The 27,920-nt window shown below is 32.7% G+C and overlaps 2 protein-coding genes and 1 non-coding gene across 8 annotated transcripts; 1 reads left to right on the top strand and 2 right to left on the bottom strand.

Moving 5' to 3' along the window:
• Positions 1 to 396: 396 nt before the first annotated feature.
• On the bottom strand, positions 397 to 9,700 carry LOC113858378 (tRNA-dihydrouridine(20) synthase [NAD(P)+]-like). 5 transcript variants are annotated; one of them, XM_027491009.1, is made up of 10 exons: positions 9,510 to 9,567; positions 9,280 to 9,342; positions 8,406 to 8,451; positions 8,207 to 8,314; positions 7,641 to 7,749; positions 7,429 to 7,565; positions 4,119 to 4,255; positions 2,958 to 3,064; positions 2,597 to 2,724; positions 549 to 833 (listed from the first exon to the last, which is right to left on the bottom strand). In XM_027491009.1, exons 3-10 carry the CDS (start codon positions 8,411 to 8,413, stop codon positions 767 to 769), a joined length of 801 nt encoding a protein of 266 aa, XP_027346810.1. In that variant the 5' UTR covers positions 8,414 to 8,451; positions 9,280 to 9,342; positions 9,510 to 9,567; the 3' UTR covers positions 549 to 766. The 5 variants fall into 5 exon arrangements, with proteins under 5 accessions (XP_027346807.1, XP_027346808.1, XP_027346810.1 ...); XM_027491006.1 differs by lacking the exon at positions 8,406 to 8,451 and having other exon boundaries at positions 397 to 833; positions 8,207 to 8,345; positions 9,280 to 9,385; positions 9,510 to 9,637; XM_027491007.1 differs by lacking the exon at positions 8,406 to 8,451 and having other exon boundaries at positions 440 to 833; positions 8,207 to 8,345; positions 9,510 to 9,700.
• Positions 9,701 to 16,657: 6,957 nt separating this feature from the next.
• On the bottom strand, positions 16,658 to 16,764 carry LOC113860288. The gene has a single exon (XR_003503742.1). It is a non-coding gene; the product is annotated as a small nucleolar RNA R71 (small nucleolar RNA).
• Positions 16,765 to 22,782: 6,018 nt separating this feature from the next.
• Positions 22,783 to 27,336, top strand: LOC113857928 (protein RMD5 homolog). Of its 2 annotated transcripts, none has more exons than XM_027490245.1 (2): positions 22,783 to 23,048; positions 25,894 to 27,336. In XM_027490245.1, exon 2 carries the CDS (start codon positions 25,951 to 25,953, stop codon positions 27,109 to 27,111), a length of 1,161 nt encoding a protein of 386 aa, XP_027346046.1. In that variant the 5' UTR covers positions 22,783 to 23,048; positions 25,894 to 25,950; the 3' UTR covers positions 27,112 to 27,336. The 2 variants fall into 2 exon arrangements, with proteins under 2 accessions (XP_027346046.1, XP_027346045.1); XM_027490244.1 differs by having other exon boundaries at positions 22,856 to 22,911.
• The last annotated feature ends 584 nt before the right edge of the window (positions 27,337 to 27,920 follow it).

Genomic DNA, 27,920 nt, shown 5'->3' with positions numbered 1-27,920 from the left:
GCGTCCAAGCACTAGAGTCTAGTTTTCATCCCTTAGAAATGTAACCCATCCATTTAAAATTATTATATTTTTTAAAACGATTTTTTTATTACAAGATAATGTTCAATATTTATACGTTCTTGCATCCAAACACTAGTCTAGGTCTCGTCCCTTAAAAGACTTTTGCTTAACCAATACATTTCAGACTATATGACCCAATGAATTAAAAAATATATATTTAAGGGATTCATTATTCATCTAATAATAAATAATGATTGATTAAATCTATCCATTAATTTTTATTTTTATCATTGGATTGGTTGAATTTATAGATGAGTAGATTAGATAGCTAGTGGATAAAATGAAATGAATTGCCAATCCTAATAAACAATAGGTTTATTTAAAGGAGTCTTGACAAATAAAAAGAAAATATATAGGTAAAATAATTATACAAACTATAAGAACAAAATATTTTTGAGTTATTCAAAAAATGGGGCTAAATACAAGACCAGTCTCAATCACATTTTTGTTCACATTTCACCAAGAAAGAATTATCTATAAAGAAATTACAGTTCCATGTGAAAAAATTACAATTCATGAATAAATCATACAGTATCTATCTATATCCATGCCTGCAGGAGCTAGCTCATCTAGTTTCCTCCATCCATGACAAACATGAAACTTGAGTTCAAATGAGGGCTACGCATAAGTTTCTTAGGTGCCTACTAATCATAAACCAGGGCATCATCCACGTACTCACCTTGAATTTTGATGCTCCAAAAAGAAATTATCTATATCCGTAAGAGGAATCAGGTTTAACTAACTGGTAGTACTCTTTCAGCCCATAGAGTTCGCTGAAACACCAAAGTGTACATCGTATATGTATTAATAAAATTTCGAAACAATGTGAAGTTAGTTACAACTTAACAGTTTCAACACGATCGATTAATACTACTATTAAAATTAAAAATGGGAGACAGAGAAGCAAAATTGTAATTAAAACAAAGTCCAAAAGTCACTTTAATTACAGTGTGATTTTTTTTTTCATGCAAATTACTTTTGCATCACCATTACGGAGTGCCACCAGATGACAATATAGAATTGATAGTCATAAGCAGATGTATATCAAGAGGACCAGAAAACGTCTCAGTAAAAAAGGCTATATTCACTCTCAAGTAGAATTACTTGAAATTTTCAAAGATAAAAATAAATACATGGAATCAATACATGTTTTCATTGATTCGATCCAAGATACCTGATTTTTTCTATAAGCTAATGCTAGTATTTGTGCAGGGTATAAGACCCAATAGCAAAAGATCAGATAATATAAAGCCTAATAGTATAGTGTAAGTTGTAAACAGTTCTTATACTATTCAACGTTTAATGCACCAGAGAGTATCATTTTGAATGTTGGCACTTTTGAGTAATAATGGGTCGCGACTGCAGCAAGATGATCATTGTAGAAGGAGAATCAGTGGGGGTGAAGCCTATAGTTGATTACTAGATTTGTGATCAGAGTATTGTGTTTTTCACCAAACTAATATAAAATAACCCGCTCAGGTCATAGCATGCCTCCTCATGCTTGATAAATTTATCCTATAATCATTGGATAAATTTGGGATAACTGGATAACTTCATACAATCATATGTAACATGTTCAAAGGTTTTGGCCAAGCAAGAAGGGTAAACTTTCATGGCAAGATATTAAATTTGCCACCAATTTGTGCCATAGGTTGGAAACAAATGCTCAGATGGTAGGCATGCAGTGGGATTGACAAGGTCGTGTCTTTTAATGTTTTCCTTTGGTTATTTGCAGTTTCTTCCAGGAAGGTTGGTTTTCCTCCTTTTCTTTATCCTTCTCCATCACTTCTAAAGTAGAAACACTATGCCAGCCAAAAAAAATCATGTCTAACATGCATCTATAATTTTAGGGAATGTCACGTAAATGTTGCAATATTGGACACAAGAAATATGTAGATTATTATTATTATTATATGTCACAAAGAAGGTCTAAAGATGTCATGTGAAGACAAGGAGGGTGGAAACAGAGAAAGCATAGCAGTGTTACAGACCCAAAAATCACAGAACAGGATATAGGGCAGAAACAGCAATATTGCGAGAGAATAAAAGAAGTTTGTATTATTTGCAACAGAAAAAAAGGAAACTATGCAGAAGAAGAAAGGTTCTTCTAATGCCCCAAAGCAATGCTCCTTACAGAGAGCCAAACGGCAACTTTCCAAAAGAAACAAAAACTATTCTCTCTCCATCACTAACTTTGCCAACTCAGCACATCTCAAACATTTCCTAATTTCTTTCTTTTCCTCACATACATTATCCAATCCTTGGGCTTGCTGAAGCTTCATAGATCACTTTCTCCTCAGGCCCATTTGATGGGATGCAATTCCATAATCATGTAGTCTCTAAAGAAATTTGGTGCATAGATTTTTTTTTTTTTATTTGATTATAAATGAAACACAGTTTAAAGTCACAGAGAAGTAATTTGAAACTTCAAGTCTACAAACATGTGACTACTGCTTATTGAACATTAAGATGTTTTTCAATGTCAACACCTAGCATATATTGCAAGCATGAAGGTAAGCAAGAAAAATAAACTTACGCTAGATCTGCTGTGGACTCTGATTTGATCACAGCCTTCCCTTCAGGCAGTTCTAAGGAAGAATAATGCATTATCATTTCCTTTAATGTATGTTTGGTACTTTTTATATCATTATCCCACACGATGCACTGAAATCAAAAGTATAAAATAAAACATTTAATAGTTACTACCATGATATCTACAAGCCCAACACACTCCACCAATATAAATATTGGAAAGAAATCTCACACAACTGAAAGAATAAGTTTATCTGGGTTTTAAAACTGCATATTCATAAGATTGTCACTCATCTCTAGGTAAAAAATAAAAGGCCATAAGCATGTTTAGCAGTTAATGCAGAACAAAGAAAAAAAAGAATCACCTTCCTAATATATTCTCTTTTCACTGCTTCATAAGAAACTTTGCCTTCAGGCAGAAATATTGAAGCATTCCAGAGTGCACCTCTCGCAACCATCACCGATGAGGCACCTTATGCCAAACCAGTGTTAATAAGAAATTAAATATGAAGAATGATTAGCTACATATCTAGTTTATTATGACAGGAAAAAAAAAAGTATGAATGCTATAGCATATTCAATACAAATGCAATCATCAAGATAAAAAAAAAAATTCCCATCAAATGTGATAAAAACCAATAACTTTCTTCACCTGGCTTTATATGACATTCAAATGCTTACTTAACCTAACTTTCCTAGACTCTGATCTCTATGAGCCTTGTAATTATTTTTGTGGGTCCATGAATGACATCCACCCCGCATGCTGGTAACCTCTGGTAAGCTACATGATATAGTTGACAACCTCTCTACTGCCATCCCTCTCCCAAGACTGCAGGTTTTCTTATGCATATATAGTTCAGCAGTCTCTTTAGCATTATCTTGCTGCCTTTGATTTTCTAAAGCTTCTAAGAGCTGCCTTAGGGTTTTTTAGAGTTTTGTTTCCCATGTTTAATATATAATTTAGGAATAGAAGAATGTCTACAGTTCCATATTATGAAATTACTCTCCTTGATCTCTACTCTACATTGTCAAAGTGTTGTCAAAAGAAGGACGAAATATCACTTAGAAGCTTTCTCCAAGAGCTCCAAGTCAAGTCACAGAAATGGAAATGCAAAGATTACCGATAGTATGATGTGAAGGCTTGATCCAATGCAGCTGTTGGGAAGGCAAATCCTAGGGGTTACCCAATCATTCTCTGCAGGATTGAGGGGAATCTATCATGGCCTTGGGATACCCAGGAATATGCAATTTATGAAGGTCCATACAAACAAATTTGTTAGCATTTGGTTCATCTCCTTACTTTCCAAGAGAATGAACTGCATGTTTCAATTTATTGCAGCTTGTAGAGAACTTGTACTAAGGATAGAGCGATTGGGTTGAAACATAAATAAATACAGACAAGGCAACTCCGGTCTCTGAAATTTATGATAAAAAATTCAACTGCATTCAGAATTATTTTCGGTGCAATCTACAATTCTAACTGCAAAATTGGTTATGAAATCTTGGGAAAAATTCTTTTCAGCTACCTGTAGCAGATTTAATGCGCTGGAAATCATCATACTCAAAAACATCACCATTTGCTATAACTGGAATAGATAGTGCTGACACAACATCAGCGATTTCATTCCACTTAGCAGGATCTCTGGGCCTATCTGGGACTTTTCTGTAAATGGATTAAAAGGAAAAAGGTAAGCACGTTTTAATGCAATAAGGATAAAATAATCACATTAGTGATCTAACTCTGCAATGCTTCAGGGATCTATGTGCTTGTAAATTTATTTGCTATATTTCCTTTTTAGCTTCTTAAGCATCAAATTTTCCAAAATCATAAATAAGCCTTAAGTTGCACATGTAATATCATTTGTACTAAGTGCATGTTTCAGGAATCTTGGGCTAGTTACTGTCTTAAAGAATATGGTTTTGATAAAAGCCAGGCTCTAAGCAACAAATATATAAAAACAAACACAAAGAAGGTCAAAGAAAATGGCATCCCTACAGTTAACTTGTCCAGGACTCCAGTCCAGGTCAAGAAGGACAGGAAGAGAAGGTAAGCATCCCCATCCAAAATTATCTATCTTCCATTGTTCACTTTCATTTCTTTTCATGAAAATTGTTGAAATTATAGAGTTTAGGTAGGCAAAGAGAAAAATGAGAACAAAGACTCTAAATAGTAATTCGATATGACATATTCCCATGTGATACAAAGACAAAGCACTAAGCCTCCATTTATCTGGGAATAAATTAAGTTCTAGAACCCTATAATCCAGTTAAATAAGGGAACAACTAACTTACTAAAAATAAAATCCCTACAAAAACAGTTCCTCCCAAAATAAGATCCTGCTAAAAATAGACAACACAATATCTCTTAATAACATTATTTATCCTAATTTATTATGCACAATTCTGTCCATTCTCTACCTCTAAGATATTTTGTGGAAGATTTTATCACTACTCTTAAGTTAAAATTTACTAAGCTTTTATCTTGTTACAAATAAACAATTTAAAAGGAAAAAAAATATAAAATATAAAATTGAATCCATAAAACATGACAGGAAAACAACTGAAGGAAGCTAGATCACAAGCATGGTTGAATCTTACGATAGTTTTAATTTTGGATTTGGATTGATTACGTTAGGGGACGTGTCTCAATTGTTGTAATTCAGATTACTTAATGCTTGATTGAGTCAGCTAACCATTAAAATTGCAAATTGAATTCAAATCTTCAAAACCGATGATTGCTTAGGAATTCTTCGATTCAATAGATGTTAATTCAATTCAAATCCTCATAGGTGCCACCAATGGCCTTCTTTGTATGTGACCAAGCTCATCTGAAACAATTTTCTATCTTCTTTTTTTTTTTTCACTTTAAGTGTTACTATAATACTTTATGTATAAAATCATTTCCCTTCTTGTGTCATCACTTATTCATCTAAACGTTTTCATTTTTGTCATTCTCAATTTTTCTTCGTGTTGTTCCTTAAGGCCCAACATTCATTATCATATAGGATAATTGGTTGTATAACAGTTCGATAAAATTACTCTTTAAGCTTGATAACTACTTTATAGTCACAAATAATTCTCAATGTCTTTCTCCACTTTAAACGCCCAACTTGTATTTTAAGAGTAACATGTTAATTAATTTCTCCATCATTATGTAGAATTAACTCCAAGTACCTAAACTACAAGACTTGCAAAATAACATCATTTCCAATTTTAACTTTTAATGCATGATTCTTATCTTATTTTTTGTTAAAATTGCAATGCGTATATTCTATTTTACTTTTATTCAAGTGAAAACACTGAGATTCTAAAGTCTTCCTCTATAATTCAAGTTTAAATTTAACCTCTTCTTTTGATTTCTAAATTAGGACTTTGTCATCCACAAAGAGCATATATTTAGGGATAATTTTTAATTTCACTCGTAAACACATTTAAGATTAGGATAAACAAAAGGGTCAACATGGAATTCTAACGTAAATTTATCCCTATCAGGAAGTTTTTATTTACACATCTACAAGTTCTCACACATGTGATTACCTCATCATACATGTTTTGTATAATTCGAATACATGCTACACAAATCCTTTTTTCTTTTTAAAGTCTTTCACAATACTTCTTCTAGTACAAAATTATAAGCTTTTTCCAAGTCAATAAAAACAATAAATAAATATTTTTCTTTATAGCTGTACTTTTTCACTAACTTTCACAATAAGTATATAGCTTATGTTGTAAACTTTTTTTGCATAATCAAATTGATTTTTATAATCTCATTTTCTTCTTTTAGTCTATATTCAATCACCTTTTCCCATAATTTCATAGTGTAACTCATAAGTTTTACCTCTCAATAGTTTACACAGTTGTGGATATCGCTCTTGATTGTGTATATAAAGATCAAAGCATTCTTCCTCCACTCATCTAGCATATTCTTAGATCACAAAATCTCATTAAATAGCTTAGTAAGTCTATTTATACATTTCTAAACTTCAATAGGGATACTATCAAGACAAACCGCTTTATCATTATCCATTCTCTTAAAAACTGATTTTACATCTCTAACTAAAATTCTACAATAATATGTCAAATTTTAGATGATTCACTTAAATTTCTAATCCTTCTATATTTTTATTTGCTCCTTGTTTATTATTAAAAAGTATAAAAATAGTTTTCTCGTCTATCTTTGATGTCTTGATCGATAACTAAAAATTTTTCTTCTTCATTCTTTATACACCTAACTTAGTCCAAATCTCAGAATTTTATTATTAAATTTTTATTTGCATATCTTTCTTTCGTCATTCTGTGTCCCTTTATCTTGATAGAACTCCTAAAAATCCTTAAATCATGCTTCATTCACTGTTTTTCTTGTCTCACTTTGTTTTTAAGTCTTAATCAATCAATTTTGATCTAAGGTCCTTGAGAGACACAATCCTAGGTTGTGCTTAGTGCCACATACTAGATCATGTTTTTTACTCATATGGGGCTGCAGATCACTCCTTATCCTAATTGTTCAAAAATTTCACCAATCCCAACTGGAATAACATATCTAATGAAAGTATTATCCTGCTTTGACTGATTTGAGATCACTTAAATCTGTCATTGTCATGCTTTCTACCATACACTTCATACCAATCCAAGCCCAAATAAAAGAGGAAAGTAGTGTTAGATATCAGTGCACAATCTAGAATTGTGCAAATCATTAATGTTATAACTGTAACAGATCTTAATGGTAATAAACCAAGTGGTAGATTGACTAAAATGCCTTATGAAAGCAAAACAGCCATGAAAGTTCCCACCGGAGAAAGATAGGTCCAGGAAAAAGGGTCAAGATTTGGAGAATACCTTCCATGAACTGCAAGAGCAGAAACACCAGTTTTCTCAATTCGCCTGGCTAATTCCACAGTATCATGCGGAGATTTTAAGAGCCGAATCTTACATGTTACTGGTGTGTTCAAATTCCTCCTTAAAGTTGTTAAGATCTGAATTTTTATAAGACAAAAGGATTCAAACACATTTCAGATGTACAAAAAAATACAACAGATGGTAAGACTTACATCATGAATAAGTTCTGGTTTGGACAACAGAGCAGAACCCATCCCACCACTCACAGAAAATGACTTTGGGCATCCCATGTTAATATCTATTGCAGCAACATCATTACACCTGCAGCCCACCCTCATCCATAATTAACATAAACACAGGAAAAGGAAACCAAACACTTTTTCACTGAATTTCTCATGCAATGTTCGAAAAGTTACATGCAACAATCCTGCATAGGAACTTTGGTGCATTTAATAAAATATACATACTTCATCACAGAATTTTAGAACCATTAATTCAAGCTATATATTTGGAAGAAGAGGGGAAAAATCTTCTGGGCAATCATAATTTTGACTAAGACTGCAACGTTTTTAATCTATATGTGAGCAGGCTTTCATTCTTACGAGTAATAAGATCAATAAAACCATAATTCAACCATATTGTATCACACTAGGTTGGGTTATTTTCTACAAAAATATGAACAACCAACAACAAAAAGTTATTTCAGTTAAAAGAGTAAAAGCAAAATGATGTATAAACTTCAGCATAAAGAGGGAAACCAAATGTACAAATAACTTACACTAACTGAGAAGCAGTTAGGGCCCTCATAGCATCAGATGTGCCCATCTGAAATACAACCCTTTCTTTTTCTTGATCACAAGTTCTAAACACAACATTTTCCGTCCCTTTCTCCACAAAATCAGTGGATCCAATGAGATCTGTTAAAGAATTAAGATAACAGGATTCTTAGTAACGCAAAGCTAAATAGGAAAAAAAATGCAGGCATAAGGATGATTTTCTAATCAACCTCGTTGCAGCTGATGTCTAACCACCATATAAGAAAATAAAAATTGACAATTATTACCAAACAACACATTTTAATTTCATTATTTGAACAAGTACTATTACTGCAATACAAAAGACTAGATGAGGAATACAACATTAGAGGGTCAGTTATTCACCTAATAAAAACAAAAAATAGAAACCAGAAAGCAATACATCAGAATTAAATTTTGGACTATTTATTAAGGGTTTTGCTAACCAGTGTCCAAAGAATTGAAAGTGAAATTTTTTTTTTTATTGAAAATTACGATGGCTGCATTGAAAATCACGAGAGAGGTGCATTTATAACACTTTTTTACAAGATTGTGCACTTTTGCTTCCTCAAGGATCTGCTTAGCATTTACTTTTAATTAATATTAATATTAATTAAATAGAAAAAATAGGCGGGCTTCTCGTCCTTTAACATGTTAATATAAACTGGAGTAAATATGCAATTTGATCTCTAAAGGTGACATTTTATGGAGCCAGAAAGTTTAGCTTTAGCAATTTATCTTTACTCACATCTCTCCTCAAAAAATTATAAGCAAAATGTGATAAAAATTAACAAGTTGAAGAACCAAATTATATATGCCAACATTTTCAAGGATTAAGGAACAAGATGTGAACATTTTAATATATTCAAGCACCAAATTATATAAAGCAAACTTTTAGGGATCAAACGTAATCATAACAAGAGTGTACCATTGATTCGTCTGTAAAGTGCACAAGTGTATAGGTCCAAAAGCAGGGAACAGGACAAATTCATAACAAGAGGGAACAATTGAAAGAAACAAGGAACCAATTAAAGAAATGCCCAGTGAAGTTGCGTACCATTGATTCGGCGCTCGCACTTGACCATCTTATGGTCAATGATTTCCTCACCGTATGTGATATCTGCACCATATTGAGCAGCTAGTAATCTAAATGGAAGAGTGCCCTACCAAACAAAAATTAAAAGCACAAAGTGGTGACAATGATTTGACTTTTGTGTTTTTTGGTTCGAAAGAAGATAATTGATGAGATGAAAAATGGTTGTTTAGAGAGAAGGAAGTTAAACTCACAACGCGAACCATAGGAGCGAGAACGAGTTTGTTGCGGTACTCCATCTTTCTCGGATGGGTTGACAACTCGTCAGAGAGAGAGAAGGAGAAGCACGGACTTCGAATCCAAAGAGAATGAGAGTTTTGAGGTTTTTCTGGGTTTTATTTTATTCCTCTTCGAGTTGAGAAAAAACGAAATTTCATTTTGGAGCAGCAGAAAAATACGAGTCCAAAATTTAAATGCAGACGAGAAGCACAGCTTTTAGTATTGTTACACTCTCATTATTGAATCAAATTTTATAAATTGCGAGATTCCTCAGTTTGATTATGAATAAATATATTATTCAAAATTAAATATTATTTATATTAAAAAACTAATATTTATTAGTTAAAATTTTATCAATTTTATTACACATGAAATAAAATATAACGAAGTATTTATCAATTTTATCTTTATATAAAATTTTATAAATTTAATTTACTCCACAAAAGTTTTTAAATTAATAAATTTATTAGTTAATTTTTCTTTCTACAATAAATTATTAAATAATATAAGTATTTAAATTTCGTATTTTTTATATTATTTAAATTTCATATTTCATATCAAGAGATCTTCACTTGTTTATTAATTCTAACAAGATATTAAACATATGTGATATACATTTTATGGTTAAAAGCTAAATCATTTTTTATTTTATTATAAATTTTATAACACACACACACACATATATATATATATATATATATATATATATATATATTACACTTAAATTTATTAATTTTACAAAAAAATTAAAATTATATAAAAACTTGTATGATTTGAAGATGAAAATATATTAACACCTTAAAAAATTAAAATTTAAAAAGAAATCATGATAAAACTTAGAGGCTCACCAAATTAAATAAATTATTCATGAGAATTAAAATTTGTGATAATATATAAGATTGGAATAAAATTAGGAAAAATTAACATTCTATTTATTAAATTTTTCATATTAGTCTTTAATTTTATGTTTTTTTTATATTTTAATTTGTTCTTCTAACTTATTTTATTTTATTTTTAGTTTGAATCTACCTTTAATCATAAACATATTAATTATATAATTCATTTAAATTTTTTTAAGAACTCGTTTGATGATGAAATTAGAATAGATGTTCTGAATTATAATTTTAATTTTAATTCATCAGAATTAGATTTAAGAATTATAATTCCGTTTGGTGTACTCAAATAATTAGAATATAGAATTAGAATTCTAAATTGAAATCAAATTTTATAATATGATAAGATCTAAATTTTTAAAAAATAATTTAATTTTATATTAAAATTTTATTTAATAACTTTTTCAAAAATAATGTGTTAATTAAAAATATCAAAATAATTATTAAATAAATTATTAAAGATGATATAATCAAATAATAACTAAATATTTCTTTTTTAAAAATTATGATACAGTAAATTTATTTTTTATATTTAATTTATTATTAAAATTTAATATTGTTATGAACTATCTTTCTCATAAATTAGATAAAAGTATACAAACGTTATATTGCAAAAAATTCTTCTAAGCTCACATGATAAGTCTCACGTAGTCCTCATCTTTCACTAAAATGTTACAAGGTTAAAAAAAATTTATTTAGTAAAACGTAATTGATTATAACAATTTTTATTGAATAATCGCCTCAAAAATATACTTTTTACTACGTTTTTATTACTCTGTTGCATTTAACACTAGTTTTGTCTTTTTTGTTTTTCTTGTACCCTCAATATTTTGTCCAACATCTAAGAATTCAAAAAAATTATTAAACAATTTATTATAGAATTAACATAAACATAGAAAGTGCAGAATAGTAATACAGATAAATATAATAAACATGTAACAAATGTAAAAAAAGAGAAAGAAGAAGAAGAATAAGGTAAAAATTATAAAAATTGTTTAAAAAATAAGATTAATGTAGTTATAAAAATTGTTTAAAAAAATAATATTTAAGAATAAGGTAAAAATTATTTTGTTATGTTTGATATTTTTGAGAGATTATTTAAAAAATTCTTTGAGAATGTACCTTAAATATTTTTTGATATTTTTTTTAACTAAAATTATATATACGTCTCTAAAGTTAATATCAACTTTTAATAAAATACATATAAAATAATATCTCAAATAAAACAACTAAAAGTTTAAATTTTTTTGAATATATTTAATTAAAAAAGTGTAGATTGAACTCATATTTAAAAAATTTAAAATTACCATTTAAATAAATAATCTTTTAGAAATTCAACTAAAATATTGTTTTAAAATTATTTATATATTAAAAAATTAAATATATAATTGTCACAATTTAATAAATTATAAATGATAGATTAATTGAATAGTTTAATGTAAAATTATGGATCATACATAATTTAATGATGATTTAGATTGGTTTTAAAAGGTTGAAATAAATTTTTGAATATAAGAACATTGGACAAAAGAAGTGAGTATGTTTGTGGGTATGAATGATAGCAACAACTTTGGAGATAAGCCATCATATAGTCTTTGAGGTTAAAATGTTAGAAAAATTGTTATTTTTATTTGCATTGATGTAAAGGTTGAAAGGAGTCAAAAAAAGAGAAACTTAACTTTGGAAATTGTATTTTAATTATATGGAGTGCAACTATATATAAAACAAATCTAAAACAAAATTGGTAGATAAAAACTACGAACAAATTATTCCTAAAAGAAAGGAAAGAAACAAACTTAACAAATAGTCAACATGACTTTTATTTCAAATAGCATAAAAATCGGATCTGCAGTTCCAACAGTCATATCATCAACACTTCTCCTTGACTTTGGATCTGCAAACTCCAAGTTTTTGTCTCAAGTATTCAAATTTGGCTGTTGGAAGTACTTTAGTCAAAATGTTAGCACTTTGATTCTCGGATTATTGACGATTGATATTGCAGCCTGATTGTTCACAAAAATCTGTGTGCTTTCTTCTTATTCCATATGCAAATCTATCATAATTTTCCTGATCCAAAAAGCCTAATTCATAGCAGCAACAACAACTACATACTTCGCTTCAGTAGTTGACTAACCTATAACATCTTCCTTTTTAGAACACCAAGAAACAACTCTGCATCCAAAAGAAAAAACAATAACCAAAGATGCTTCTCATGTCATCAACACAACCTGCCTGGTCACTATCAGAATATCCATGAAGCTTAAAATTATGAGAATGAGAGTACATCACATCATAATCTAAAGTGCCTTTAATATATCTAATAACTCGTTTGGTAGCTTGAAAATGTATTTTACTAGAACAATGCATGAACCTTGAAAGTAAACTTACTACAAACAAAATGTCAAGTCTAGTTGCAGTAAGATATAGTAAGCAACTAATCAAATTTCTATAATGTTTTTCATCAACTCTAGTTGGTAGCCTATTCAGCAAAAATACAATAGTGTTTGCCGCCTCTGCCCACAGCTTCTTTGGCAAATCTTTCTCATGTAACATACACCTCGTCATCTCCTTGATGCTTCTATTTTTTCTTTCACTTACACCATTTTGTCGTGGGGTGTATTGCATTGTAAGTTGGTGCTCAATGCCAGTTTCTTCACAAAATTTATCAAAAATGTCATTTGTATATTATTTTTCATTGTCAGAACTTTTTATTTGTAACTTGCAACCACTTTGATTTTCCACAAATGCATTTAAAGACAATACTCTCTAAGGTCTCCCAACATCTATATGAACTAGTTGTAGTCTTTGAGTTGCTCTCCAAGTGGTTTGAGGAAATGATTTTCTTACTAGCTTACCAAATTGACAAGCCACAAAATCTGCCTGTCTTCAAGCATCGAGACACCTTTCACCAAGGCATGTTTCTGCAGTCCTGCAAGATGAAAATGTCTAAGTCTTTTATGTCATAGATCAGCATTGGTGGTTGTTCTTGAAAAAGCTATTTGCTCCTCCTCTATCAAATTTAGAGCATAGCTATTAGATCTCATTTTCACTCTGAATACATTTTTGCTTTTTGAGTCTTTGATCAAACACCACTTATCTTTAAATATGACTTTGAAGCTGATAAGTATGTAATTAGGCCCTATTTTACAGCCATATATTCATATCTAACCTTTATTTCATTTAGATTTTACACAAATTTATATATTGATTACGCAGTTTGGTAGAAAGGAGTCAGAAGTGAATTTTTGGTGCATTTTTGGACCTAAATTGATGAAGATTAGAGTCTCGCAGCAGTAAGAATGCCCAAGAAGCACGAGGTGCTTTGAGGTAATGCACGACCTTGCTATTACCTTGCACTGTCGTGCTCGTTTGCGGGAAACCCAAACTTAAGAGTTTTAAAAGAGTCTCAACTCTATAAAAAGGAGGGGCAGAGGCATCATCAGACACATTCTTTTGACACCATTTTACATACAACCTTATTTCTTCAAGATATCTATCATTTGTCTCCCTTGCACGAATCCTTGGTATACTCTTGGTGGGACTTGAAGCTTCGAGCGACCGTACTTGAAGACTGAAAACTCATCTCATTCTAGTTTGCTATTTCTTTTAATTATGACTTTATTTATGATTGTTTTAGTTCTTTTCTTTAGCATGAGTAACTAAGTCCATAGTTAGGGCTATCGAAACTATTGATCATGAATTTATGGGGTTTTGACGTTTGAAATTAAATTTGATTTCCATTTCGTGATTAGATTTTATCCTATTGCGCTTCTCTCTTAATTTTAATTTATTATATCGTCAGACGACCGTACTTCGATTAATTAATAGATCTATAGAATAAAACGAGACAAAGAATTAGGTGGACCAAACCAATCTTTCTCTTCTAATCGTTATTAAATTAACAAGTTTATAGGTTCTTTAAGCTTTTTTAAATTGATGTCTTACATGATTATTGGGGATGTTAATTTAGAGAAAAGAATATTAATATTGCATGACCATTGGCTATTAATAGTATTTGTATGAATGATTAGTAACCACAAGGAAATCATAGAGTTAAACAGAAGAATAACATAAAGGATTGAATGAAAAAATTTATATGCCCTAGGTTCCTCTCCGATAAGTTTAACCAAGACGTGCATTGTATTCTTTACTCTTACTTTTATAGTTGATTTTATAAATTCTTGTTTTAATTAATCTCATATCTTTGAAGCTTGAACAATTGAATTAGAAAATTCTTAGTAATTAAAAATCAATCCTTGTGGGACGATATTTCGGGAACTTAATTTAAGAATCCTTTATTACTTCTTGATGGGTACACTTGTTCTCTAAACAAGTTTTTGACGTTGTTGCTGGAGATTGCTTTCTCAATATTAAGAAAATCTGAAATTTAATTAATTTGAGTAATTTGTGTTTTACTTTATTTTAATTCTATTTTTTTTTATTGTTAAATTTTGTTTATTTCATAATTTTTATTTTTATTTTATTTTAATTTTTTTACTTTATTTCATAATTCCTTCTAGTGTATGCTCACTCATTCTAAGTGTTCTACAACTTGTTTATTAGATCCAAAGATTGAAAAAACAATTCATAGACAAAGAAAGGAAGTGAGAGAGCAAAGAATGGCAGAGGGAAGAAGATCAATCCAAGATTACATGACACTTATGATAATTATGTAATTAGACCCTCTTTTACAGCCTATATATTCATATTTGACATTTATTTTATTTGAGTTTTACACTAATTTATATATTAATTGTGCAGTTTGGTATAAAGAGGCCGCAAGTAGATTTTGGGTGCATTCTGAGCCCAAATTGATGGAAGATTAGAGCTTCGCAGCAGTTAGCACGCCCAAACCCATTCAATAAGCACGGGAGTGCTTCGACCCCATGCCGGTTGTGCTTAAGGCCTTGCACAGCCGTACTCATCTGCGGGAAGCCCAATTATGAAGATATTTTAGGGTTTTCAAATCCTATAAAAGTGAAGATCTCAGGCATCATAAGGGGACCATTTTGACATCTTGACTTTGGCTTTTGGATACATCTCTCATCTTGTCTCTCTTGCACGGGATCCTTGGCACATGCTTGGAAAGACTTGGAGCTACACGCGATCGTACTTGAAGACCGGGAACACATCTCATACTCTAGTTTGCTATTTCTTTTTATTATGACTTTGTTTATGATTGTTTTAATTCTTTTCTTTAGCATAAGTAACTAAGTCCATAGCTAGGGCTATGGGAACTATTGTTCATGAATTTATGAGATTTTGATGTTTGAATCTAAATTTAATTTCTGTTTTGTAATTAGATTTTATCCTATTGCACTTCTCTCTTAATCCTAATTAATTATATCGTTAGGCGACCGTACCTCGGTTAATTAATAGATCTATAGAGTAAAACGAGACAAAGGATTAAGTGGACCAAACCAATCTTTCTCTTCTAATCGTTATTAAATTAATAAGTTCGTAGGTTCTTAAAGCTTTCTTAAATTAATGTCTTGTATGACCATTGGGGATGTTGATTTAGAGAAAAGAATATTAATATTGCGTGACCATTGGGTATTAATAGTATTCGTATGAATGATTGGTAATCACAAGGAAATCGAATTTAGAGTTAAATAGAAAAATAACATAAAGGATTGAATGAGAAAACTCATATGCCCTAGGCTCCTCTCCGATAAGTTTAACCAAGACGTGCATTGTATTCCTTACTCTTAGTTTTATAATTGATTTTATAAATTCTTGTTTTTAATTAATCTCGTATCTTTGAAGCTTAAACAATTAAATTAGGAAATTCTTAGTAATTGAAAAACAATCCTTGTGGTACGATATTTCAGGAACTTAATTTAAAAACCCTTTATTACTTTTCGATGGGTACACTTGCCCTTCGAACAACCTACTGTTAGAGGCACCCTTGGAAGCATTGCGACCCCTAGTATGGTGGCCAACAACTTTGAACTTAAACCAGCACTCATAACCATGGTCCAGAACTCCATACACTTTGGGGGCATGCCGAACAAAGATCCCAATCTACATCTGACAAAGTTCCTCCGATTGACGAACACCATCAAGTACAATGGAGTCTCTAACGATGTTATTCAACTCCACCTTTTCCCCTTCTCAGTATTTGAAAAGGTGAATGCATGGTTTTTCTCACTCCCAGCCAATTCTATCACAACTTAGGAGGATCTCACTCAACAATTCTTGGGAAAGTACTTTCCCCATTAAGGTCCTCTAAGCTTATAACAGAGATATGTTGCTCCCAACAATATGAAGTAGAATCCTTAGTTGAGGCGTAGGAGCGATTCAGGGAACTGTTGAGAAGATGCCTGCATCATGATTTTCCAACATGGAGGCAGGTGCAAATCTTTTACAGTGACCTATCCATCCATAATAGGGCCATGATTGATGCAGCAGCAGGAGGATCTCTAATAAGGAAAGATCCAGATGACGCATTTTCAAATTGATAGATGAAATGGCATCTGCCAGCTTTCAGTGGCACGCAGCTAACTCGTATAACCTTACAAGAAAGGAAGCTACACCAGTTTATCAAGCAGAAAGCAGCAACCCTCTGATAAGTCAGATGGCAGCCCTCACAAAGCAACTAAAGTGCTTAATGAAAGCACAAGATCACACACAAAGTCAGCACATAATATAGAGTTTGATCAAGAGGAGGTGAACTTCATGGGTAATAAATATAATCCAGGATGGCACTATAGCAATACAACCCCTTGGGAAAACCGCCAAGGAAATCAGAATGCACCATATCACCCCCCATGTGCAAAGTCAAAGGGAGAAGGTAGAGAGAAAAGAAGCTTCTAGATTTCAATCTAATTTTCAAGAACAAATGATGCAATACATGCATAATTCTGACAAAAGAATAGCAAACTTGAGGCCCAGATGGAACAACAGATAGAGAGGAAAGATAAGAGGTTTTCAAGAATCAAATATAAGATGAGGACTCAGTCTTCAAAGCTTGAGTCTTAGTTGGAGTAAATCACAGGTCTCCTTAGTCAGAGAGCATTGAGAACACTACCATCCCAACCAGAACCGAATCCTAGGGAACAAGCAAAGGCTATTACCCTGAGAAGTGGGAAGAGCCTCATTGGAATGCAAACACACAAGTCCCGTGCTTCCTAATAAGTACACCCTTGCATCACCCTCAGTCTTCAAAGCTTGAGTCTCAATTGGAGTAAATCACGAGTCTCCGTAGTCAGAGAGCATTGGGAACACTACCATCCCAACCAGAACCAAATCCTAGGGAACAAGCAAAGGCTATTACCCTGAGAAGTGGGAAGAGCCTCATTGGAATGCAAACACACAAGTCATGCACGCCCGTGCTTCCTAATAAGTACACCCTTGCATCACCCTGCACGCCCATGCTTTTTGATACAACACGGTCGTGCATAGAGCAGCACACCCTTGCAGACAATGAAGGCACGACCGTGCTCAACAAAAGCAAGGCCGTGCTCAATGATGAGCAAGGTTATGCTTATCACCCAGATGCGAAAAAGGAAATGAGGAAAGATGCATCAGCTGTGCCGAAGCCGAAAGTTCCATTTCCGCAATGATTGAAGGGTAACCAGAGAGATCCACAATTCAATAAGTTTCTCTAGATCCTCAAAAAGCTCCACATCAATATTCCTTTTATTGAAGCCATCTCACAGATGCCTAAATATGCTAAGTTCCTCAAGGATATGCTAAGCAATAAAAAGAAATTGGAAGAATTAGAGACGGTCAGACTGAATGAGGAATGCTTAGCAATTCTACTAAAGAAGCTGCCTCTTAAGCTTAAGGATCCAGGGAGTTTTACGATTCCATGCACTATAGTCAACTATTATTTTGATAAAATACTCTGTGATTTATGCACTAGCATTAATTTAATGCCATTTTCTGTGTTTAAAAGGTTAGGTATGCAAGAACCCAAACCAACTTCAATATCTTTGCAGCTTGCTGATCGTTCGATAACATATCTTAGGGGCATAGTGGAGGATGTCCTGATCAAGGTAGATAAGTTCATATTTCCTATAGATTTCATTGTCCTTGACATGGAAGAGGATGATGAAGTACCCATCATACTAGGGAGGCCTTTCCTAGCTACAGGAAGAACAATAATAGACGTTCATCAAGGGAAGCTTACATTAAGATTAAATGATGAGGAAGTAGTATTTAAAGTTTTTAATTCACCCAAACATCCCTCCGCTCTTGATTCATGTAATTTTGTAATAGCTGCAGAGGCTACCTCTCGGTCCTTGAATGTGTTACAGGTACAAGATGAATTAATAAAAGATGCATTGGAAAGGATACTTACATTGGAAAGGAGGGATCTTCACGAAACTGAAGAAATAATGGATGCGATCTTAGCATTGAATAGTGGAGTGCCAGGAAGATGGTTTGGGCGAAGGATGTTTGAAGATCTAGGAGAGAATTCCTGGAAAAGAATCAAGCCATCAGCCAAAGAACCTCCTGAACTAGAACTCAAACCCCTTCCCTCAAATCTTAAGTATGCCTATTTATGCCCTCCATCTCACTTACCTGTGATTATTTCTACCAATCTGACAGGTAGCATGGAGGAGAAACTTTTGAGAGTGGTAAGGGAGAACAAGGAGGCTTTCGGGTGGAGCATTAATGATATTAAGGGCATTAGCCCTTCCATATGCACTTATAGAATTCACCTGGAGGAAGAATTCAAACCAAAAGTATAACTCCAAAGGCGATTAAATCCCAATCTAAAAGAAGTAGTGAAAAAGAAGGTAATTAAGTTGTTAGATGCTGATATCATATTCCTAATCTTTGAGCCCTTGGGTGAGTCCTGTACAAGTTGTACCAAAGAAAGGAGGGACCACAGTCATGCAGAATGAGCAATAGGAACTCACTGCCATCAAAAAGGTAACCAGGTGGAGAATGTGTATCAATTACAGGAAGCTTAATGAAGCCACCCAAATTTATTCGTAGGTCACAGGTGAAAAGAGATTGTTGCAGCTTAATGAATTGGAGGAATTGCGTTTTGAGGCATTTGAAAATGCCAAGTTATACAAAGAGCGCACTAAGAGGTGGCATGATAAACATATTTATCATATGAGTTTTCAAGCAGGCAACAAGATTCTGATCTATAACTCTCAGTTGCGATTGTTTCTTGGAAAACTAAAATCCAAATGGTATGGCCCCTACAATATTATCAAGGTTCTTCCATATGGAGTACTAGAAGTTTGCAAGCATAGAAAAGAACCCTTCTATATCAACAGGCTAAGAGCAAAACTGTACATAGAGAATGTGACCTCCCTTGGTCACACGATAACACTCAATTCGCTCAAGCAGGACGTTAAGCTTGCGACGTTAAACAAGCGCTTCCAGGAGGCACCATGTGTTATGTTTTATTTATTTATTTATTTTTTATTTCTTTCTTATTTAATTAATTTTAAGTTCTTATAGGAATAAAACGCCTAGTCATAAATAAGGGAGCAGACGACTAAAACACGGTCGTGCCACATTTAAGCAAGGCCGCACTGGTTGGGAACTGTCACAAAGTTAAGAGAACACTAACTAACAAGTGTACTAGATAGTTGTAGCAAGTAATAAAATTTGGAATTCAGTTTGAGTCCCAAGTATCTTCCTTAGGGGTTAATTCTATCAATTACCACTTCACAAATCAATAACTAGTTGAACTAAACAAAATTTGGAGTGTTTTGAATCTTTTAAGAACAAAAGCAATAATCTGTAGAAATCAGAAAATAACAACAAAATAGAATGATGAATTTAGAAATGAGATGATATGTGAATGAAGTTAGGACTGATTTCACCTCTTCATCATCTACAAAATGGAAGTAGATTTGAACTCTAAGTTCCTTAATTAATTGATGATCAATTTCACTAGATTAATCAAAGTTCAATTCCTTAACTCATTGATCCTAATATTCAATTAACTACCCTAATTCCTTAGGTGTAAATCAATCAAACATTGCATTAGGCATTCGAAATTAAGAGATCACAAGATCATGAATTCTTATCCCTTAGATATCCATAACCTTGACATTCAATTGAGATATGAGAAATTAACTTAACTTCCATTGATGAAAATCCTCTAGGTTCAATTCAATTGAATAACTAATTCAAGAATTGCATTAAGGAAAGAATTAAACGTTCAATACAATCAAGATCTAAAAATCCAGATCCACAATTAATTTACAATATCAAAATCGGATCCATCAATTCATAACAAAAAGAAATCATAACATGTTCATAGAAGAAAAAGAGAGAGAAAGAGTAGAAGAAGAAGAGTTGCAGAATTTATTCATAAATCCAATCCCCAGCTGATTCCTCAAGGTCCAAAGCTTGGAAGTCATCCTCAATCTCCCTCTCTAACTCTCCTAAGGTGTGAAAATGAAAAATGAGAAAAAAAAATACAAGTTTCTAAGTTGATCTCTTATTTATAGAATTTCCTACCTTTCTGGCTTGATCACTATTTTTCATAACAATAGCAACGTAGAAGTTCGTGATCTACACGTGATCATGCACAGCTTGTTTTGCTAGAGGGCTCTCTGGAACAATCACTTTTGTGAACAAAAGTGATAACATGTAGCTTACTTTTCTAGAGGCTTCTCTGGAACAATCACTTTTGGCACATATAAATAAGTATGGGGGAGATTCCCTTAGAAAATGCAAGAGAAAAAATCAACAAATAAAAAAAAGGAGGAAAGTAAAAAAAAAAAGAGAAAAAGAGAAAAAGAAGAAGCAAGCAATAAAGAAGAAAAGGAGCATTGGGTGGCTAGCAAAAGTAAAAAAGGATTGTTTTAGAATTGTATTACAACATTTATTTGTTTAGTATATTTACTTTCATGCTTATTTTCTTTGTATTCATTCCTCATTGTTCTGATATTCTCTTTGGTTTTAGCTTGATTACCTTTGTAAATTTTTCACCTTCACCCTACCCTTTTTATAACCTAGTAAAGTCCTCTTGATTTTTGTATGTATGTTAGTGGAGAAGTAGGCAATGGGAAAGCTTATGGTTGATCATGCTTCATGTTGTGCATTTGAGTGAGACACTTTACCTTATACATTTGAATGATTGAGAGTATGTCATGTGAGGATTTTATCTCTTATAGTTCATTTACTTGATTTAATAAGTTCATTTGTAAATTTGAAGTCTGAGGATTGACTTCCATTGTAACCATGATATTTGAACTCAATTGGCCTTGTACATAGCTTAGTTTGTTTTTTTGGTTTCCCATGGTTTGATTTTGTGATTTGTCCCGGAGGGCAAAGTTTAAGTGTGAGGGAATTTGACGTAACATATATATTTTATGTTTGTATTTAATGTTTTATTTTCATTTCTAAACTCTTTTCATATGCTTTATTTTTAGAATTTTTACCCTTTTCTAGTTATTTGAATAAATTAGACTTGTTACAAATAAAGCTTTAATTTCATATTTTAATAATTCTGACCTCTGACTATTCTTTTATTATAAATTTTTCTACAAATATCTTTTTACCTTGATTCTAGTTGCATTGATTCTACAAATCTAGAGCTTCAAGATATATATATGGATTACTGGCTTTGGAGTAATTTTTGATTTTTTTTTATGATTTTTTGAAGTTGAGACAGATTTGCTAAATCTTGATGTGGGGTTGCATTTGGACCCTTATTATTTAATAATTGTATTTTGACTTTTTAATATAATTGAAACTCGAATTTTGATCATTTAATTTATCGTAATCAAAACCTATAAATAACTAATAAGGTTTTAAATTAGGGGTGCGAGAGGTATTCTCGCCTGAACGAGGACGAATCCAGAGAGTTCTAGATTTTTCTGTGATGTCTCGCCTGAGCGAGTCTGATCTTGCTTGGGTGAGTTATTTCCAGCCTGAGCGAGAGGACAATTGAGACAACTCTATCTTTTTTTACTTGAGCAAAACTTATTTCGCTTGAACGAGAATACTCTAGAACGCCCAGTATAAAAAATATGTCTCGCTTGAGCGAGAAGTTCTGTACCACAACTTCTATTTTACCCAATAATAAAAGAATAAAAATGAGAGTGTTACATTGCATATCAATTAAAATTAAAATTTTATTTTAACAAAAAATTTATATTAACATTACAACAAATATATAATTTTAATTTTGATTAAAAATAATCACATTTTGTCCATATTTTAGTTCACCAACTACGCTCACCTTTTATGACAGTACCATATCCAAACCCAATATTAGTCGATGCACGAGGGTAAGGGTTCTTTCTTTGAATCCACGGTAACCCTCTACCCTAAAAACAATTGAATGTGGGTCATCTATGAAATTGGGCTTGCAAGGTAGAGTGGGCTAACAGAGAAGAATAGATAGTAAATTGCTGGATGAACGACACGTAGGCCTTCTTCTCTCTTCCCACTTCCCTTCCCTCGCACACACTCAACACAACCTCCCTCTCTCTCTCTGTCTGTTCCTTCTTTGCCCTTTGCCCTATTCAATCACCCAGATCTGTTCCCTCCATTTTCAGTAACCTTCTCTCTCTCTCTCTCTCTCTCTCTTCAATTAGATTAATGAAAACTTGACCCTTCTCTTCTCTCAGATTCACTTTTCTTTCTTCATAAATACTTGGTGTTATAGCTCAACAATGCTCGCTTCATAATTCGGTATAGCTTGGGTTAGCCATTAGCTTTCTGGAATTTATTATCGCAAGTTCTAACCTTTTTTCAAATTATTGTATCCGATAGCACGATCTATTATTACTCTTCTTGAAATTTTTTATTTTGTATTCTATCTTTCTTTTTTTCGTTTGTCGCATATACTAATGGTTTGATGAAGTTGCTGTTACAGTGTTTAAAATTAAGTTGGGAATTTTGAGTTTAAATTGAAAATAATGATATTATTTTTTCTGCGTTGAACTTGAACCTAGTTTCCAAATTAGGGAATTATTATGAACTGTAGAGAGCTTGGTACGTATCTCTCTTTAACAGGATGGTTCTCTGATGGGAAAGGATCCAAATCCGACGCTAAATTGTTAGAAGCCTAATAGGATTGATACACATAGTGGTTATTTCTTGATTCAGCTTCTTATGGATATGCAATTGGTTCCCTTCAATTTAGGAAGAACCTATACTTTAAGGCCCATAGGTTAAATAGTTTTTTTTGTTGTTTTCTCTTGTACCATTTGGTTGACGGCACACATGAGACAGCATAAGTTTTTGTGCGTCTATGATGCAGACTTTGGAAATTTTTTGTTTTCTAGATAGAGTTATATCGATATGCTTGCATAAAATTCTAACATACAAGTATACGTCTCTCCTCTTCCCCTATCCAAACTGTTTGTTTGGATGATGAGAATAAATTTGTAGTAGTTTAATCTTTGAAAATTTATTCTTGCTGTAAACCTTTGTTAAAAGGGCTTAAGTGTCTTATAACTGAAGCAAAACAATATGTAATTGGTTTGATTATTCTGACTCTAATTTTATTTTATACTTAAATTATTGTTGGTTATTTGGCTACCCCTGAATTTCTGCTGATGGAGTATTATAATTTATAATTCTTGTTAAATGTTCTCCTATGTGATTGGACTCCCTTTAGTAGTATTATGGTAGTTTTTATTATTCATTTAATTGAAAAGATCAATCTCAGTTAGAAAGAATGTATAAATATAATTAGTGTGATTGGTTTTTGTTTTCTGCTCACTTTAAAGCTCTGCAAACGAGTGTGAGCGTGTACACTCACACACACAAGTTGAAAGGAATGTAATGTGCCTAGAGTGTCCTAGCAAAAAAGATAATTATTGGTTAATAATTCTAGATACCACTTAAAAACCTCTTAATTAGTTAATGGCTATGTTTTCCAGGCATTGTTTGTATGAACACTTTTGGTGATCCTGGGTATTATATACACTGTATTCAGATTAGGATCCTCTCCTTTTACAAATAAAGATATGTGGTCATGTTTTGTGAAATCTGAGTCACTTGTTTTTGTGAAAAGCATATGAACGGTTTAAAAATAAACATACCCATACTTTTGTTAAAGACGCCGTTCTACTAACTGATTTTTCAAATATGTCTTGTGACTTTCCCATTTGACCTTGCTAATGCGGTCTTCCAATGTCCACTTGAAATTTCAAACTTCTTTGGAACGAAACTGGGAATATTCATTCAACCATTTTCTCCTCCTTAAGTTGTTTATTTTTTTGAGTTTGCTGACAATGCTGTCAATCTTTTGGTTGAACACAAGAGTTCATTCCTACTAATCCCATTCTTGCTTCAACAATACTCCACAAATATTGCTTACTAGTTACTACATTCACCCATGATATGCTAACTATTTTTTGCTAGTTTCCACATACCAATAATCATTATTCTAAAGTTAGAATTACAAATCAACAACGGTTTTGATTGAGAATAATATTTACTTAAGATTTGAAAAATTAGCATCTACAAATAAATACAAGGAGAAATAAATAGCTCTTTCAGTTGAGACATCAGCCATTCCGTTTGCTTCCACAGTAGCAACCTTTCTTGCTGATATAACGTCACTCATTGGAACACATACTCCCCTGGATCAATTGTTAGACCACTGCACACCTCATCCAACCACCGCCATGCATTGTTGGAACAGTTCTTAGCCAGCGTCTCTCTTCAGTTAAGCCACCGGTCAGTAGTGTGAATTCCACACGACTATCTTGCTGTTCGGCCTATGTAGCCTTCACCAAACATTGCTGCATCAACTGCCTCATTCCAATGAAACTTGCTGAATCTTGTTGACTTCTGTGGATTGGGACTTTCTAGACCATTTTGTGCCTCTACTTCACATCAAAGAAGTGTGAAGCTGCCATCTCTGGTCAGGGAGAAGTAGGATTTGTGGTGGCTGTTCTTGAAGTTAGTGGAAGACTACTAATGCGAGAGAGTCACGTTGGAAAAAATATTAATAAAAAAGTGTATTTAATGAAGAAATAATGTGTTGTTTTTTCAAACCATTGAAGCTTCTAATTGAAATAAATGGTCCAGATTTTACACACATGACCACATGATGTTTCTGCACAAAAGAAGAGGATCCTAATCCATAAGTATTCTGGTTATTGATTCTGTAGCAATGATTTGGATTGGACTGAATTACATTTTTAATAAAATGAGATTTTTTTTTACAACTAATCTGTTCATTCTTTTTATACCAAAACAAATGCATCTGCATTTATAGGACTATCTTCAACATTTGTTCCATGGTCCAAATCCTAGCTATTTTTTGTCGTTTTTTGGGTAACTCATAACAAGTTAGCAAATCCGTGAGTCACTTATCTGTTGTCTTTTGTTGGAAATGCATGCTCCCCTGCCTTCACTTTGCTGTATACAGCCTGTCTTGGGAGGATTCCTATTTGTCTTGCATTATATTCCTTCTGTCTCTCTTTCAAAAAGTCTTCTTTTATGTAAGTTCTTAGAAATAAAACATAAGAAATTGTAGTATCTATAGTTGTTAATCGTCTTAACATATGGACGTTTGCAGGTGCATCACATCTTAGCTTTAAGGAATCACAAACTGTAGATACTGTTAGTACTCAATATGGAGCTGAGTTCTATTAAAGATGCTTTTGACCGTGTTACTAAGAAGCAAAAGTTATCTAGTTCCAAGACTCAAGAAGTGATTGATCAGATCAGACAGGAAATTGTGAGTGTTTTAGACATGATGCAGTCAGTGAATAACACTGACCATGAACTTGACTATAAAACTGTTCTCAATGATCTTAAGGCCACTTTACTAAAAATAGCTCCACTTAGTCATATGGAAGGTTCACAGAAGGAGCTAAATGTAGCACTCAGCAAGTATGGGAAACTTCTTGAGAAATATTTCAACCCTGATATATCCAAGGCTTACAGAAATATTGACTTTGATGTACATACGCTAAACCAAATAATTGCCAACCATTTTTATCGCCAGGGCCTTTTTGATATAGGGGACCATTTTATGAGTGTGGTTGGAGAGCCTGAATCTGCTGCCATTATGAAATCTCCATTCTTAGAAATGTATCAAATACTTGAAGCCATGCAGAATCAGAACCTGGAGCCAGCTCTCAACTGGGCTGCCACAAATTATGAAAAACTCACTCAAAGTGGATCTGACATTGTATTGAAACTTCACTCCATGCAATTTGTGAAAATTCTCCAAAATGGAAGTAGAGATGAAGCTCTTCATTATGCTCGAACTCACCTTTCTCCTTTTGCCTCCAGTCACATGGCCGATATCCAGAAGCTTATGGGTTGTCTTCTATGGACCGGAAAGCTTGATCGATGTCCATATCACGCATTGCTATCCCCGTCTAACTGGGATAAGTTGGCTGAGGAAATTAAAAGGCAGTTTTGCAATCTTTTGGGACAGTCATATAACTGTCCTTTGAGTGTGACTGTAGCAGCAGGGGTCCAGGTTTTGCCACCTCTCCTTAAATTTATGAATGTCATGGCAGGGAAGAAGCAAGAATGGCAGTCTATGAACCAGTTACCAGTGCCTGTTGAGTTGGACCGTGAGTTCCAGTACCATTCCATTTTTGTTTGTCCTGTCACAAAAGAACAAGCAACTGAGGATAACCCTCCGATGTTGATGGCCTGTGGCCATGTCCTCTGTAAGCAGTCTATCTTGAAGATGTCCAAGAACAGCACAAAAGTGTTCAAGTGCCCATATTGTCCCTATGATATTGATGCAGCACAGTGCAGGCAACTATATTTCTGATGTTGATGGATTTATATGAAACTCTCTATAAACTGAATCATGTGTTAGCATAGATGTACCTGTGTATGGCGATTTCAGAAGCCCATGCCTTGTTATGATGTCTGTATGTTTGGTAAATTTGTTGTAAATAAAAATTCTTTTTTATTTGGATATGACCGGCAAGTCCTTCATTAATTAGCTGCAATCATTTCAATAATCTTTGATTCAGATAAATTGGATTTTCCGTTCCCCTTGGATCAATGGCTGAAATTACAAAGATTCCTTCTGATATGGAGTCATTAGGCGTCATAGCTAACATGTTAGAATGATGAGGGTAAATTTTCCCTCTAAAAGACGCTTCAAATCATTACTTCTGCAGTTTTAATTTCCATTATGTCATACATTGTCGTGGTTATCACAACGATCTAAAAGGGCGTATCAAACAACTTACATTTTTTGTTACCCTGGCTCGATTGGTAATAGGGAGAAAAGTAACTTCACATGAACGTATTCACAATTTTTCTTAAGAAAATTGGCCTAATATCGTTAATCAGTTTCGTCGCCATGCGCCTCAGAAGAATATTTAGTAGTTCTAGGGGTTTAGAAGAATATTATGTACATAAATAAAAGTTATATTTGAGTAAATTCTTGATAGAGGAGAATTTAAATATATAGTTATATGTTCTTTGAAAGTTATATTATATAGTTGGGTAGTGTAAAAGAGAATTTGTCGGGCTGATGGTTAGGACATATCCCATAACTCACTTTGAATAAGTTATGACCTATTAAAAAGTTTAAAGTATTATTAATAATATATATATATATATATA

This window comes from Abrus precatorius, unplaced genomic scaffold, assembly GCF_003935025.1.
Source record: "Abrus precatorius isolate BTA unplaced genomic scaffold, Abrus_2018 Scaffold2, whole genome shotgun sequence".
NCBI classification, from domain to species: Eukaryota; Viridiplantae; Streptophyta; class Magnoliopsida; order Fabales; family Fabaceae; genus Abrus; species Abrus precatorius.
This window is presented reverse-complemented; position numbering and strand designations above follow the sequence as displayed.